General features: G+C 37.7%; 1 protein-coding gene across 1 annotated transcript; it reads left to right on the forward strand.

The window, feature by feature from the left end:
- The first annotated feature begins 1,868 nt into the window (after positions 1–1,868).
- On the forward strand, positions 1,869–17,586 carry LOC107771830 (uncharacterized). Its single transcript, XM_016591276.2, has 17 exons — positions 1,869–2,377; positions 2,469–2,587; positions 2,965–3,010; positions 3,784–3,856; positions 3,942–3,999; positions 4,765–4,860; positions 5,151–5,268; positions 5,333–5,599; positions 6,358–6,459; positions 6,562–6,919; positions 7,011–7,124; positions 8,006–8,634; positions 8,735–8,931; positions 9,533–9,755; positions 10,609–10,728; positions 12,990–13,763; positions 14,298–17,586. Exons 1-17 carry the CDS (start codon positions 2,282–2,284, stop codon positions 17,367–17,369), a joined length of 6,462 nt encoding a protein of 2,153 aa, XP_016446762.1. The 5' UTR covers positions 1,869–2,281; the 3' UTR covers positions 17,370–17,586.
- The last annotated feature ends 369 nt before the right edge of the window (positions 17,587–17,955 follow it).

A 17,955-nucleotide genomic window follows, 5' to 3' on the forward strand; every position in this document is an offset into this window, starting at 1 on the left:
ATGTGGTGTGTGCTTCTTCCTCTCTAAAATTCCAATCAAAACTTTCTCTCTTAATATAATTTTGATACATACCAACAACTTTGTATAAAAAAGATAGTATTGCTCATTTAAATACAAATTTTATACAACTATTCATACATTATACAATTAATTTTCAACTTTCATACAACATTCAAATAAAAAAAAATATATAACTACAACAAAATATAATTTACCTACAATTATACTACAACTTTAATTTACTACAATTTCATAAGTATATTGTATGTCATGTATTCTTCTTCTTCAAGTTTCAATATGAAATTCCGCCAAAATCAAATCTAATCTTTACCAAAACCCTCAAAATTGAGATATAAACTCCAAACAATATTCTCAATTATTTGCAACAACACCCAATCCAAACAAAATAATAATTTTTGAAAATCCAAATTCGAATTCAAAGCTTCAAAGCTTTTTAACGGCTGTCAATGGTGGAGAGTCAAATACCTTCAAAATTGATTGATTGACAATTTCAATTTAAACACCAACTGTGCAACACGAAAGGAAATTACTAAGTTAAAACTCTATAGTAAAACAATTGAAATCCATTGATGAATTCTATTAAAAATATATACAACATGAAAGGATAAAAAATAGAGAACATCAGAGAACGAGAGATTGAGAAACAGAGAGAGACGGAGAGAGAGAGAGCGCAGGAGAGAGATATAGCGTTAGAGGGAGAGAATAAGGATGAAAAATAATTGATTCCTTATTCAGTCCTAATATATAGGGATACTCATTTAATTGCTAAAATGTATATAATTGGTAAATTATATATGCTTATGTAATTAAATTGAAACTTGAGTAGGGAGGGTAATAAAGTTTCGAATAGTGTATAGGAAGGTAAAAGTAATTTTTTTTCCTAGCTGGGCCCTTTGAAGTTGTTTGACACTATTTTATCCTTATTTAATTTTCATTAACATCTTTTAATAGTTCAAATTCCTATTACTCACATGTTAAAGTAGTCACATTATATTTTCTCTTTTTTTTTTTTTTTACATTATTACTTTTATTATTATTATTATTATTATTCACTATAATAATAATAACAATTAACTTAGTGTAATTATACAAATGGGTATGGGGAGGATAGTGTGTATGATGTCTTACCCTATCTTATAAAAATAGAGAGGTTATTTCCGATAGACTTTCGGCTCAGAATAATTATTTTTCATCGTGACTAATATACAATCCACAATGAATATTCGATTTTTTATATCAAAGTGAATGTCATCATAAAAACCATAAGAGATATAATAGTGTCGTTTTTATGTTATAATTTTTGACAACTCTTGTTCTAAATAACAAAATATTGTCAATTTTATATCTTTAAAAAAAAAACGAGCATTGTACGTACAAAGTTAAAGTCACAAAAGTTGTATACAAGCAAATAAATATGTCTTTTTTGTCATTTTTATTCGTTCCAAAACAATCATGTGATATATTAATAATAAGATCATGTTGCGTTTTAAAATTATAAAACGAGAGAATATGACATGCAAGTAGTTTCACGCTATCCTTATATTTTCTCTCTCTAAGGTTTGATTGTGTTTGACATTCACCTCAACACTCTCCAAAAAAAAAAATATAAATTATACATGCCGCATTCATACTATCTGTAACAGTTAATAGTTCGCAATTTTTTTTTCTAAAAAGATTATAAACTATAATATTGTAATTTGAGAATGTTTTTAATATTGGGAATTCTTATTTTTAACTCGTAAGAATGTTCAATTATAAGCTTGTATTATTTATGACAACGTAGAGTCAATCGGAAATTGTTAAAAAACGAAAAAGAGAAAAAGAAAGAAAGAGGGGTTATTGACGACAGCGAAGAAAGCACTGGTCGGAGTAAGCATAAAACCGGTCTACAGCTAAATTCCAATCAGCAGAGCAAGAAAAAATTGCAGAAAAGAACCGGTTGTAAAACACATTTTAAGCCGGTTCCCTTTTCTTCCTTTACCAAAAAAAAAAAAAGGAAAAAAAAGAAAGAAATCAGCAACAGACAGGACGATGCAGCAGAAATAAAAACAAGAAATATTGGTGTATCCATCTGGGAAAAAAGATCCCAATGATCAAATTAGAAGACGAAGAACAATTATTCAGTCGCCGTTGAATATTCAGAAACTTCGAAGTCTGTTTTTGCTTCCATCTGAATTGGGGATCACACAAAGTTACAAAGTGGACATATTTCTGTTGGATATGAAATCTGAAGTTCGTAATTGAGAAAAAAGAAGAAGAAATGAAGGCAGGGAGTGCAGCAAAGCTAATAGTTGACGCGTTGCTTCAGAGGTTCCTTCCACTTGCTAGACGTCGCATTGAAACCGCTCAAGCTCAGGTACTTTTTTAAAAAAATTGATAGGTATTTGTGCTTAATTTTGTTTTGACTTAGGTTTTGCAACTTTATCTGAAATTTGGGGAAAATACAGGATGGACAGTACCTTCGGCCATCTGATCCAGCATATGAGCAAGTACTGGATTCACTGGCCATGGTTGCACGTCACACACCTGTTCCTCTTCTCGAAGCCCTTCTAAGATGGAGAGAAAGGTGCACTTTTCCACTTACAATTCGTCCTAAGCATTGCACGTGGTTTTTGTTTATGTGTCAAGTTCAAGTGTATTTTTCATCGTTCGCTACCAATTCGAGCAAGTTCATTTAGGTGAAATAAATTTTGTACTTTGTACAGTTGTGCACTTGTGCTAGCAGATCCATTTGGTAAATATATATTGTTCAGTTGTTCCCCTTACATGTGCTGTATGAAGATGCCAACAGCTACTTTTTCATTTCAAAAAAATTCACATACATGATAAACCGTGATAGGTTATTCATTAGCTTTGTTAACAATTAATATAAATATTTTTTTCATTTTGGGACATCTCAAAATATTTGCCACCATTCCAATGATGTACTATGGTTGGTTGCAGTGAATCTCCCAAAGGTGCAAATGATGCATCAACATTTCAGAGAAAGGTTTGTTAATCTACCAACTCTCTAGTCCTGACTCCTAGCATTGAAGTATCAAACTGATTGTTCCTCTGCACTTCCATTTTCTGGTTGTTGAACAAGTTGGATGAAAATGACTTATCACATAATCTATGGAAAAGCAAAAGAATGGAACTATGGAAGCCACTTCTATTAATCACAGATGTCTGCCAAAATTACATCTGTGTTATACAGCCCTAACTATTTCCGGGTGAAATGGTTGTGCTCATGCTCTCACTTTTAGAGAAACCTAACTTTCCTAGTATAGAACCTCATGCAGTTGGGTCCCCTCAGGGACATCCAATAAAAATTGGTGCAACCCATGCAGTTGGCCTTGTAAAAAAAGAAAAAGAAACAGAAGCCCATGCAGCGAAGGAAGAAACTAGAAAGAGATTGCCCTTATAATATATGAAAATAAACCTGAACTATTCTAACTGAAGTATTTTTAATATGTAACACATTTTAACCTCAAATAGTAGAGTAACGACTAACGAGCATGAAGACATTACTGATGTATAATTTAGACCACTACTCATTTTGTGCCTAATGATACCAAAGTGGTACTATATCATAGGTATTTTACATGCGCTTTTTTATGGGCAAACTATACATGCATATATTCCTTTTTAAGTATGCGAATAAGTTTTGTATGGTTTAGCAACTTAAGTGGTCATATTTGCTTAAGCTCCTGAGTAAGTTCTTCCATGGTTCTTAGCATTTCTCACATCCTTATTAAAATAGTAAGTTCTGCTGTGGTTCAGCTTGCAGTGGAGTGCATCTTTTGCTCTGCATGTATTCGCTTTGTGGAGTGTTGTCCACAAGAAGGACTTACAGGTAGATTCACAGATTCAGCAGATCTACCTTTCTCTAGGGAGCTAATCCACTGCTATTTGAGTTTAACGTGCTTTCCGAACTGCAGAGAAGCTTTGGATTGGAGTTGAAAATTTTGTATTCGATTGGCTAATAAATGCAGACAGGTCGGTTATAAAGCTGGTTCATAACTTATGGCACTCGGTTTATTGATTTTTCCAGAATAACAGTATAAGTTGTTGGCAACTGCTTTGGTCCACCTTTTTCGTTCGTTTCTCCTGTTGTGATTTATCCGTATTTACTAGAGCCATAAATGTAACTTCAGTATGCTTTTCATTCCTCCTCTTGTTTTTTTTTTTCCATTTTTTTCTTGTTTGCCATAACATATTCGAAGGACAATTTTTTTTCAAGACCTTGTCTTGTCCAACATTCTAGCAACATAATTTCCAACTTCTGCTGTATTGGAATTTACCATCCTTAAAAAAAAGTTCCTGGTTTTCATAGAGGGTATGACTGGCAAAGCACAATAATTCTATTGTATTGGTGTATTCTTCAAAAAATTCTTTTTTTGATAGGTTATTCTTCAAAAATTTCTATTGTATTGGAATAGTGAAGTAATTGAAGTGAATGTGTATAATATTTATTACCTTCCTCATTTGTATTAGACGTTTTGGTCTTAAATGGATTTCTGTAGGCCTTTCCATGTCGGATGTACTGATATTATCACTCTTGCATGATTGCTTCTATTTTGTACTTACCAAAAAACATTGCTTTTATTTTGTAGAAATATTTATTTGTTTCTATAGCTATTTAGACGGCTAAGAGAGATTATCTGATCAACTTTGATTTACTCATTCTCGACTCCGATGTCAAAGTATGAAGTAACGATAAACTTTGAAGTCTATATGCTGAGCCAATATTACCTGTTGCAGGGTTGTTAGCCAAGTTGAATATCCTTCATTGGTTGATTTGCGGGGGCTTCTTCTGGACTTAGTTGCTCAACTCCTTGGTGCTCTATCACGGATCAGGTAAGTGAAGGGGACCCAACTTTTCATAGCTCAATCTTCAAACTCAATCACTTGATCCTTCGATAGTTACTCCTAAGAGAGCAAAGCGAGAAGAACTCTGTGCTTTACCCCTAAACGTGTTTCACGTGAAAAGTGACATGTTAATTCCATACAAGTGTGGTAAATCTTTACGCTGGAGACATTATAGAATTTGTAATTGTAGCAAGAAACCTTGTTGATCAATGAGAATGTGACTTTCAGGGCCATGGCTAGTTTATATGTGTCTTAATGTTTCCCTTATGTGTCAACAGATTTAGTTCGGTGACAGAGCGCTTTTTCATGGAACTCAATACTCGTCGTATAGATACTAGTGTTGCTCGAAGTGAAGCACTTAGTATTATAAATGGGATGCGCTATCTGAAATTAGGGGTACGTGTTATTTGTACTTGCTGAATAAATATGCGTAGGAGTATCATAATGATATTATTTCCAGGTGAAGACAGAGGGTGGACTGAATGCTTCAGCTTCCTTTGTGGCTAAAGCAAACCCTCTGAATCGTGCTCCTCATAAACGGAAGAGTGAACTTCATCATGCCTTATGCAATATGCTATCAAACATCCTAGCACCTCTGGCAGATGGTGGCAAAGGTCAATGGCCTCCCTCAGGCGTAGATCCTGCACTAACTCTATGGTATGAAGCTGTGGCACGAATAAGGGTGCAGCTCATGCATTGGATGGATAAACAGAGCAAACATATCTCAGTAAGCATAGGAGGCCTTTTATAGAGCTTCCACTTGTCAGTATCATCTTTATTTGGTCATAAGATGTGAAAATGATCTTCTTTAGTAATACTTAAGGAAGAGTCTCAAAATTTAAAAGTTGTAGTTTGCTGTCAAACAGTACCTCAAGTTTGTTCTATATCAAAGTCAGTTGGTTTTCCACTTCCTGCTTGTTGACCAAGTTAGCTTCTTTATCATCCTTTTCTCCATAGAGCATGCAAGAATTCTTACATATTGGTTTTGGGGTCGGATTTGTCATTTGGTGTTGCTGTCTCATTTCTCGACTATTAGCAGATATTTTATATCGTTTGTGCCTACAATGTCATTTAAGCGCCTACAGGATTCATGGATTTAATCTTCTATTGTAGTATTCTGGTATTTTTGCAAGAAAAACTTGGAATCCAGGGAATACCAGGAACTTGTTTTACTTGTTTCCTTCAGTCAGCTCAATGGACTGTATAAATTGGCATCTAGAGATCAAACCATAGTGCTTACCACAATTATATACTAGCCATTAAGAAGTTACAATGGATAATGACCACCCAGCTTCATGTGGATTTAGTATGTGAAGAGCACATGCCCTCTCCGTTAGAAGGAACACCAGAATATAGTGAAGAGTCCTCCCATAAATGCTAATATTATGGTCATACCCCCCCCCCCCCAAATGGTTGTAATTACTTATTTCTATGTTCTTAGACTGTTGGTAATTTCTCTAATTTGTATGTGCTTTGCAACCCCAGGTTGGCTATCCTTTAGTTACGCTTCTTCTGTGTCTTGGTGATCCGCATGTTTTTCTCAGTAACTTTGGTCCTCATATGGAGCAACTGTATAAGCATCTAAAGGTGAGTTATAATTAAAGTTTTTATTGGCAAAAAAGTGAAACCTTGTTGTGACTGCCTTTTTGTAGATTTTCCGCACACATATAATGTTGATCCTTTTCACAGGACAAGAACCACCGATTCATGGCCTTAGACTGCTTACATCGTGTGCTGAGATTCTACTTGAGTGTTCATGGTGATTCACAGCCTCCAAATCGTGTATGGGATTACCTAGACAGTGTGACATCACAACTCCTTACAGTTCTCAGAAAAGGCTTGCTTACACAGGATGTACAACATGATAAGCTCGTAGAATTCTGTGTGACTATTGCTGAACATAACATTGATTTTGCTATGAATCATATGATATTGGAGTTGCTCAAGCAAGACAGTCCAAGTGAAGCGAAAGTTATTGGTCTCCGTGCTTTGCTTGCCATTGTCATGTCTCCTACCAGTCAGCATGTTGGCTTGGAAATTCTCCATGGTAATGATAATGTACTTGGTCTCATTGGCATTATCTAATCATTTGGCATTTCTATTCTGGATTCATGACTTTCTTTTATCACATATGCCAGTTCGTGGCATTGGCCATTTCATCCCAAAAGTGAAGGCTGCAATTGAGTCAATTTTGAGATCTTGTCATAGGATGTATAGCCAGGCTCTTCTTACTTCTTCAAGGACCACCATAGGTAATTATCTATGGTACAAATAGCTTATACTCTTGAAGATTAATAGGTACTTGTGTATCTGTATGATAGTTTTAGCTGACATCTGAGAATTTAATTCAAGAATTTTGTACTTGTAATAAGACCAATTGATGTTGCTAGTATCAAAAATGGATACAGTCGATGCACCTTTCCCCTCAGTTTTGGTATCAATCGTGCTTCTTTCTTGTGGCTACTGACTATAATTTATAACATTCCTTATGGAAAAGGGGCGAGGATGAGGACTTTATCAAGCCCTTTTCCAGCCTTTTGTCTTGTAACAACTACTCAGCCATATATAATTTCTTGAGTCAGTTGAAGTTTCTGCATTGCTATTTCTTCTTTTAGGATTTCTACTCTATGCTGTTTACTGATTATCTATTTTATTTATTTGCCTGAGCAGCTTTTTAAACTTTTTTCTTCAGCATCAAGCTCTATGGCAGCTTGGATAAATATTTAATAATTTTAAGCTTGAAGTACTCTTCCTGTACTTTCATTTTGTAGTTCCATTAAACTGTATGATAATTGATATGTAGCACATGTTCAGTCTTCTTTTTCCATTTGACATATTAAACTTTCGTTATTCACTTCTAAAATTTACAACATTTATAGTCTTCCGTTCACCGGTGAATACTCTTTTGGCCCTGCTAGTTGCTGCTTGCCTTTATATCTGCTTTGTTCAATACTTACTGTTTGAGATGTAATCTTGATTTACCACCCACATTTTTTGGGTTGCTACTTAATAAACTAGCCATCTTTACATTCCATTGATCTCCTAAATAGTATCTTTCATTTTGTTAGATTGAACTACCCTCTACATTGTCTGAAGTAGCGGTTTTATATATAAAACTCTTTTGATGGCCCAGATGCTGTAACAAAGGAGAAGTCTCAGGGATATCTATTCCGCTCAGTTCTGAAGTGCATACCATATCTGATTGAAGAAGTTGGCCGAAGTGATAAAATTACTGAGATAATACCTCAACATGGCATCAGCATTGATCCTGGTGTGCGTGAGGAAGCTGTACAGGTACTCAATCGGATCGTGAGATACCTGCCACATCGTCGCTTTTCAGTTATGAGAGGGATGGCAAACTTCATTTTACGCCTTCCCGATGAGTTCCCTCTTCTCATTCAAACTTCACTGGGGCGCCTTCTGGAGCTCATGCGTTTTTGGAGAGCTTGTCTAGCTGATGATAAGGTGGAGTCTGATGTTTCCGATGCAAAGCGTGTGCAGCGAACTGAGGGATTCAAGAAGTCTTCTTTCCATCACTCTCAAGAAACACTTGAATTTCGTGCTTCAGAGATAGATGCAGTTGGTCTTATATTCCTTAGTTCTGTGGATAGTCAGATCCGGCACACAGCACTGGAGTTACTGCGCTGTGTTCGTGCTTTAAGAAACGATATAAGGGAAGTCTCATTGCTTGAGCGATCAGATCAGATTTTGAAAAATGAAGCTGAGCCCATATTCATAATTGATGTTTTAGAAGAGCATGGGGTGGGCAGAATTCTCTTTCCCTTTTAATACATCCTGACATTCTTGTATTTTTCATTAGGAAGTTCAAGTGCATTTCTAGTAAGGATCTTTGCTTTTGCAGGATGATATTGTTCAGAGTTGCTACTGGGATTCGGGGCGTCCATTTGATTTGAGGCGAGAGTCTGATCCTGTACCACCTGATGTTACTCTCCAGTCTATGCTCTTTGAGATCCCGGATAAGAACAGATGGGCCCGCTGTCTTAGTGAGCTTGTCAAGTATGCAGCAGAGCTGTGTCCAAGTTCTGTTCAGGAAGCAAAGTAAGCAAGTTGTGGAAATTTAGACATCTGAAACACGTGAAAATGTGCAAAGCTTCCTTATTTAGTATGTCATTTATCTTTCGCGAGCACTTCTTGGTATATTTGGGGAAGTCAAAACGACCCTGTTGTGTAATGATTTGTGTGTAACGGTATTCCACCTACAACTACAATTTTGCAAATAGCCTAATGTAAAAAACTTAAAATGTAGCAAAATTCTCTATTTACCCTTAACTCACAAAGTAGTTTTTCCTTCTTTCTTCAGGAAAAGTATCTATGAATGCCCGTTATGTTAGGTGATAGTTTTCTCCTGACTTTTGGTATATGTTTATGCTGTGCATTGCTTGTTACTTGATGGATATCACAATTCTACCATGGCACATTCCCTGGGAAGTCCTTGTGTTGCATCCCTCCTTTATCATTCAGAAAATATTCTACCATGACACATGCCTTCCGTAGGGCTATTTTGGTCATTGTAAAAGAGATTGAATATTTGAAGTTCCATTTCTTGATCATCCATGCAATTCCTTATTTTAAAGTCTCAAACTTAAGTAATTCTGTGCAGAAAGCTTGAAGTTTCATGTTATGTTGATGTTGCTTGCAGATTGGAAGTTATTCAGCGTCTTGCTCATATCACACCTGCTGAGCTGGGAGGAAAGGCCCATCAGTCACAGGACACTGACAACAAGCTAGATCAATGGTTGATGTATGCTATGTTCGCATGCTCATGTCCACCTGATAGTAGAGAAGGTGGTGGCTCGGCTGCAATAAAAGAACTTTTTCACCTCATCTTCCCGTCCTTAAAGTCTGGTTCTGAAGCAAATATAGTGAGTAGCTACTACCAGAAATCTGTCATGGTAGCAAAGTTGTCATATTGCCTATGTGTTCATATCACTACATTTATATGTCGGTGTTATAAATTTATAGACAATCCCATGCTAACACGTAGGAGATTTGTAATGGCAGAAACACACGCATGACATTATTCTTGGAAACAGCCTCTCTATCCCTCCGGGTAGGGGTAAGATCTGCGTACATTCTACCCTCCCCAGACCCCACTTGTGGGATTTTACTGGGTTGTTTTTGTTGTTGTTGTTGTTGTTCACACATGGCATTATTGTGATTAACCTGGATTGATTTGTCTCTTACCTTTATTTTCACTGGGGATACTTGAGCATCCAAGCTCCAACTGTATATTTTGTTTTTAAAGTTATTAAGCCGCTACTTTTTGAATTTTTTTCTGATATATAGCCATTAATGACTTGCTTAGAACAAATACCTTGATGCTGGAACTTTGAAGAGTGTCAAAATCAAGATTTAATTGGTAAGCACTGGAAGAATTTTCGTGGGAATGGTGGGCTGAGATCGCTTATATCCAATATTAAGGGTTTTCTTATAATCCTTGAGCCGGTCCCTATTTGACAGAGCCATACTGATAAGCCTCATGTGCACATCAAATGCTGTAGTATTGGTACTTATCGAAATAAGTTATTTGGATCTTTTATTGTCCGATTTTTTAAAATTAAATATAAGAGCCCAAGAAACTATGTTATAGATAAGTTCTTCTTTTTTTCCATAAAGAAATATTTGCATGTTTGGGAAGATTAAAAGGGGTGAAATAAAACTCTTCATTGAATTGGTGTCCATGTGTTAAATGGCTTTTTCTTTTGCTTGTTTTAGCATACCGCTACAATGGCTCTAGGGCACTCCCATCTTGAAATATGCGAGGTAATGTTTAGTGAGCTTGCATCTTTCATTGACGAGGTCTCTCTGGAGACAGAAGCGAAACCAAAATGGAAGGTAATCTTTTCAAACATTTTCTTGTCATTGCACTTCTCTTTTTGTGTTCACTTGCTTTACATATAATGTCAGTAACTATGTGATCATCCTTTCCTTTTTGTTTCTTCAGATGGATTGAGCAAAATGATGTTTTATCCATTTTATGTACTAATAAGTATGGGAGTTTTTTCATGTGTGTGTGCTAGTATTAAGACATTTAAAAGTTTAACTCCTTATGGTTCTAATACTACAGTAGAAAAATCTGGCATACAGTGTTGTAGAAAAACTTGAAATGGTCAGCAAGGAGATGATATTGTTAAGAAACAACAATTTAAGAAACAACAACAATTAACTAGGGTTTTAATCCTAAGCTAGTTGGAGTCGACATATTCATTTCACTCTTTTTGGACCCATTTTATTCCAATATTTAATATTTGGGTGTTCTCTAACACTAGAGGTTCTAACTTATAAAAGAAATGCTAAGGTTCTCTACATGTTTTACTGACATCCATATATCTAAACAGACATAAAGGCTCCTAGCAACATTGGGCCTAATGTAAGCATACCTCAAAACTGAGCTTTAATTCCAACTAGTCAGTGTCTCCTACATGGATCTTTTGCTTCCAATTTGTCTTATTTTCTCTGAAAGATTGTAGGTCTTTTGAGATAACTTCCTTCCATGAGATTTTAGGTCTACTTTGTCCTGGTTCACACTTACGGGAGGACACATTTGGAGGTCTATGTAGGACATTTACGAACCATCTGAAGCAACCTTCTCTTACTTTATCCTCTATGTGTGCTACTAGAGGATTAAATGAGATTATGTCGCTTGAGATGGTCATATCTTTTATGAACTTCCAAAGGCATCTGTCTATAGGTGTGAAAACCATGATGATTGACAGATAATATCGTTAAGAAACACATTTGTCAAAAAAAATATCGTTAAGAACTATCAAAAAATTTTGTTCAATGGAAATCACGAAGAATTTGGAGTAAAGCAAAGCCAGAATTTACTTATGGAATAGCTTACTTGATAATTTTTTTTACATATAGAACAAGTTAGACTATGCAAGTATTCCAAAACCAGAGTTGTTTCCCTTGTTTTGTTTTTTCTTTTCCCTCTATTGCTTTTGGGCCAGGAAAGAGAACAGTTATTTTGAGTCGTCATGAGCTCTTTGCTTTTTCAGTTGTAGAGTTGTGCTTGAAATAAGCCTAATTGAAATGCCAGGTTAATTTTTTTTTTTTTGCTTGTAGGTATGTTAATAGTTGCGCATAGCTGATGACGTTCTTGTATACTAGCATCTTACTCTGTTCATAAAATTTCAACAATTTTTTACTATTGATGTTAAGCAAGGTTTTTGAATGGAATGGTGAATTCCAATTGCTGACACAGTTTGATGATAAGACAGTTGATGTTATGCAGTGTTGTGAAGAGCGTGAAGCGAGGAAAAGCGACAAGCCCCTTTTCGCTTAAAGCGAGAAGCGAAGCGCTCGCTTTTTTGAAGTGAAGTGGAATTTTAAAAAAAAATTAAAATAAATACTGCATAGACAACACATGTAACTGTAAGCAAATGTTCAATACTTCAATGTAAAAACTAAAGAGTAGCATCAATTAAAGTACAAAATGAGCATCCTATTCTTCTACAAGATTAAATGAAATGAAAAAAATGGCAGTAAGTATACAAAAAAATGGCAGTAACTGAAACGAAAAAAATTGGGAAGCATTTCGCTGCAATTTATCACTGAAACAGTGAAAGAAGAAGATGAAGAAGAGAATGAGAAAAAGAACTGAAGGGGAAAAAAAAATTGCCAGCATTTCGCTGCTATTTTGGGATTGAAACAGTGAAAGAAAAAGAAGAAAAAGGAGGAGGAGGAGGAGGAGGAAGAAATCACATACCTGGGCTTGAACTTGATAAACTTTTTAAATTTTTAACGTTGGCAGCCCTTAATATGTAGAAGCGCTCGCTTCTGTCGCTTTTACGCTTCTCGCTTTTTTTGCAGAAGCGCTCGCTTTATTCAACCTGCTACGCTTCACATCACAGAAGCGCCCGAGGTCTCGCTTCGCGCTTTAAGCGCTGTAGCGAGCGCTTTTCACAACACTGATCACATGCGTATGAGATTTCCTAGTTTCAGCAAGGGATGAAACTTGCTGAAACTGCAGCTATATAGTCCTTTGAAATACCCCATGCCAAAGCTTGTACATTGCTGATTCTCTCTGTCATTATCAGTACAAATTCTGTGCTCTGGATCTTTTTAGTAGAATTTCAGTTGTTTTATTGCAGAGCCAAAGGTCCCGTCGAGAAGAACTTCGTGTCCACATTGCAAATATATACCGCACAGTAGCTGAAAACATCTGGCCTGGAATGCTTAGTAGGAAGCCTGTTTTCCGCCTACATTATTTGAAGTTCATTGAAGAAACAACCAGGCAGATATTAACGGCGTCTGCTGAGAGTTTCCACGAGATGCAACCACTCCGTTATGCACTTGCTTCTGTACTGAGATCTCTGGCCCCTGAATTTGTTGAGTCAAAATCGGAGAAATTTGATATTAGGACTAGGAAGCGGCTTTTTGATCTTCTGCTCTCCTGGAGCGACGATGCTGGCAATACATGGAATCAGGATGGTGTTAATGATTATCGACGCGAAGTAGAACGATACAAATCTACTCAGCACTCTCGATCAAAAGATTCTATAGACAAACTCACATTTGATAAAGAACTGAATGAACAGGTAGAAGCCATCCAATGGGCTTCCATGAATGCAATGGCTTCACTGTTGTATGGACCCTGCTTTGATGACAATGCAAGAAAGATGAGTGGCCGGGTAATATCTTGGATAAACAGTCTATTCATTGAGCCTGCACCAAGGGCTCCCTTTGGTTATTCACCTGCTGATCCAAGAACTCCATCTTATTCAAAGTACACTGGTGAAGTTGGCAGAGGACCAACTGGTCGTGATAGGCATAGAGGAGGCCATCTTCGAGTTTCACTTGCAAAATTAGCTTTAAGAAATCTTCTTATAACAAATTTGGACTTGTTTCCTGCTTGCATTGATCAGGTGCTTCTTTTTCCTACAGCTTGTAGGAAGTTCATGGTGCAATTCATTCATTTATTATACACCACATTTGTTTTTGCTGAAGCTTTTATAAGATCAATAAGTTCCATAATCATATTCACCTTCTGAAAAATGAATTTTATGTGACTTGTCAATATTGTGGGTGGGGTGTGTATAGTTTCGTGATTTTATGTGCTATACAATCCCCCAGCTGTTTTAGGAGGTAAACCGCTTTAGTAGGTTAATAATATTCACGGAACTTTTTGTTGGAAAATGAGTTGCCTCTGTTTCTTTTGAGAAAATGGAAATGAGTTGCCTCTGTTGTCCTTTCTCTTTAATTGGTACAGCACTGGCATTCTTATATTATTTTTATTGTTTCTCTTTTTAGCATCAGTGAATACAGTTCAACATTCAAATCCTTTTACTTTAATTTTTTTGACATGGAACAAGTTATATCACTTTTCTTGCCCTAGGCAGATGTTTAGCATATACGTTGTTATACCTTTGAATTACTTATTAAGTCTTTCTTTGTTACAGTGCTACTACTCTGATGCTGCAATTGCAGATGGCTACTTCAGCGTGCTAGCTGAAGTCTACATGCGTCAAGAGATTCCAAAATGTGAAATACAGAGACTTTTAAGCCTGATCCTCTACAAGGTGGTGGATCCTTCCAGACAGATTCGTGATGATGCCCTTCAAATGCTTGAGACGCTTTCTATCCGTGAATGGGCTGATGATGGGATGGAGGGTTCAGGAAGCTACAGAGCTGCTGTTGTTGGGAACCTTCCAGACTCATATCAACAGTTCCAATACAAACTCTCTTGCAAACTTGCTAAAGATCATCCTGAACTGAGCCAGTTGCTTTGTGAAGAAATTATGCAGAGGCAGCTTGATGCTGTTGATATAATTGCACAGCATCAAGTCCTCACCTGCATGGCTCCATGGATCGAGAATCTCAATTTCTGGAAACTCAAGGACTCTGGCTGGAGTGAGAGATTATTGAAAAGTCTCTATTATGTGACATGGCGACATGGTGATCAGTTTCCTGATGAAATTGAAAAGCTTTGGAGCACAATTGCTAGCAAGCCCAGGAACATAAGTCCAGTTTTAGACTTTTTGATTGCAAAAGGGATTGAAGATTGTGATTCAAATGCTTCAGCTGAAATAAGTGGTGCATTTGCTACATATTTCTCTGTTGCTAAAAGGGTTGGTTTATACTTGGCTCGTATCTGCCCCCAACGTACTATTGATCACCTGGTTTATCAACTGGCTCAGCGTATGCTTGAAGATAACATAGAGCCTCTGAGGCCCAGTGCAAACAGAGGAGATGGTAATGGAAGCTTCGTATTGGAATTTTCTCAGGGGCCATCTGTGGCTCAAGTTGCATCAGTTGTAGACAGTCAACCTCACATGTCACCTTTATTAGTTCGTGGATCCCTTGATGGTCCTCTAAGAAACACAAGTGGGAGCTTGAGCTGGAGAACAGCAGCAGTTGGAGGCAGAAGTGCGTCGGGCCCCTTGAGTCCTATGCCTCCTGAGATGAATATTGTTCCTTTAACAACTGGTCGGTCTGGCCAACTTCTTCCATCACTGGTGAACATGTCAGGGCCATTAATGGGAGTACGGAGTTCAACAGGAAGCCTGCGAAGTCGCCATGTCTCTCGAGACAGTGGAGACTATCACATTGATACTCCAAAATCTGGGGAAGAAGGGTTGCACTTGGCGGCTGGAACACATGCTGTTAATGCAAAAGAACTTCAATCAGCATTGCAAGGTCATCAGCAGCACTTGCTCACTCATGCAGACATAGCCTTGATTTTACTTGCTGAAATTGCTTATGAGAATGATGAAGATTTCCGAGAGCATTTACCTTTGCTCTTTCATGTCACTTTCGTCTCCATGGATAGTTCAGAGGATATTGTTTTGGAGCATTGTCAGCATCTTCTTGTTAATCTATTATATTCCCTTGCTGGGCGTCACTTGGAGCTGTATGATGTTGAAAATAGTGATGGAGAGAACAAGCAGCAAGTAGTGAGCTTGATAAAGTATGTTCAATCTAAGCGAGGTAGCATGATGTGGGAGAACGAGGACCCTACGGTTGTGAGAACAGAACTGCCAAGTGCCGCACTCTTGTCTGCTCTAGTGCAGAGTATGGTGGATGCTATCTTCTTCCAAGGAGATCTACGGGAAACTTGGGGAGCAGAGGCACTGAAATGGGCTATGGAATGCACATCTAGACACCTGGCCTGCCGCTCGCACCAGATCTACCGTGCTCTGCGGCCTAATGTAACTAATGATGCTTGTGTATGTCTGCTACGTTGCCTTCACAGGTGCTTGAGTAATCCAGTACCAGCTGTTCTAGGATTTGTTATGGAGATCTTGTTGACATTACAGGTGATGGTGGAGAACATGGAGCCAGAAAAGGTGATATTATATCCCCAGCTTTTTTGGGGTTGTGTTGCCATGATGCATACAGACTTCGTTCATGTGTATTGTCAGGTGCTGGAGCTCTTTTGTCGTGTAATTGATCGTTTATCATTCCGAGATAGAACTACTGAGAACGTGCTTCTTTCAAGCATGCCCCGGGATGAGCTCGATTCAACTGTTAGTGACAGTTCTGACTTCCAGCGTCTGGAATCACGGAATGCTTGTGAGCCATCACCCTCCAATGCAAAGGTGCCAGTCTTTGAAGGTGTGCAGCCACTGGTTCTTAAAGGGCTTATGTCAACTGTCAGTCATGGTGTTTCCATTGAAGTTCTATCAAGGATCACTGTGCCTTCGTGTGATTCCATCTTTGGTGATACAGAAACACGCCTACTAATGCACATCACAGGCTTACTTCCCTGGCTCTGCTTACAGCTTAGCCAGGATGCAGTGGTCGGTCCTGCTTCACCACTCCATCACAATTATCAAAAGGCGTGCTCTGTTGCAACCAATATAGCTGTGTGGTGTCGAGCTAAATCAATTGATGAATTGGCTGCTGTGTTCATGGCTTACTCCCGAGGTGAGATCAAAAGTATAGACAACCTTCTAGCTTGTGTTTCACCATTACTGTGCAATGAATGGTTCCCCAAGCACTCGGCTCTAGCATTTGGGCACCTCCTACGTCTTCTTGAGAAGGGACCAGTTGAATATCAGCGTGTCATACTTCTTATGCTGAAGGCATTGCTTCAGCATACTCCAATGGATGCTGCTCAGAGTCCACATATGTATGCAATTGTATCTCAGTTGGTAGAGAGCACTTTGTGTTGGGAGGCACTTAGTGTATTGGAAGCCCTCTTGCAAAGCTGTAGCTTACCTGGATCACATCCGCATGAGCTGGCACATTTTGAGAGTGGACTTGCTGGCGCTGAAGAGAAGATTCTTGCACCTCAAACCTCATTTAAGGCTCGTAGTGGGCCATTGCAGTTCGCTATGGGCTTTGGACTTGGAGCTGGTTCTACACCAGTTTCCCAACCGAATGCATCTGAATCGGGTTTATCGGCCAGAGAGTTGGCACTGCAAAACACGAGGCTGATGCTAGGGAGAGTGCTTGATAGTTGTGCACTTGGGAGAAGGAGAGATTACAGAAGATTGGTTCCTTTTGTAACAAGTACTGGGAACCTATAGAAATCTATTTTGCACATTATTTTGGTAGAACAAAGTTTGAAGATCCAGGGATTGGCTTTGTAAATATGTGTAGTCCTTGTTTCACTATGTAGAATTAGTTCAGTTACTATATTCAGAATGCACCAAGCTCCCTCGTGTAAAACATCGATTGTTATCAGCTATAGCTTTTGCCTCTAGTCAATTAGTCAATTTTTATATATTTCAATTAGTCTAGCAAGGTTCTGCTAATTACTTTGGTTTTGCATCTAATCTATCAAATGACAAATTATGCTTCACCACTGAAATGGTTTTGCAGATCCTTCAAAAATCGTTCTATTGGAAGTGCAACCCACTTGAATTCCTTCAGAAGATGAAGTTTTTATGCCTGCCAAGGGAACATAACAAGAGAATGAAAATCGCCCATTGGATGCATGTTAAAAGATAGTAACTATTATAACAAACGGTTGACAGGGTTTCATTCACTCCTCTCACCATAAAAAATCTCCTATGAAAGAAAAGCACTGTCAGCAAAAAAAAATGAAAGAGTACAAATAGGCTGAATTGCAAATACCAGCCAACTACATAGACCTGTCTATCGGACGAGGAG

This window comes from Nicotiana tabacum, chromosome 17 (genome assembly GCF_000715075.1).
Source record: "Nicotiana tabacum cultivar K326 chromosome 17, ASM71507v2, whole genome shotgun sequence".
NCBI lineage: Eukaryota > Viridiplantae > Streptophyta > Magnoliopsida > Solanales > Solanaceae > Nicotiana > Nicotiana tabacum.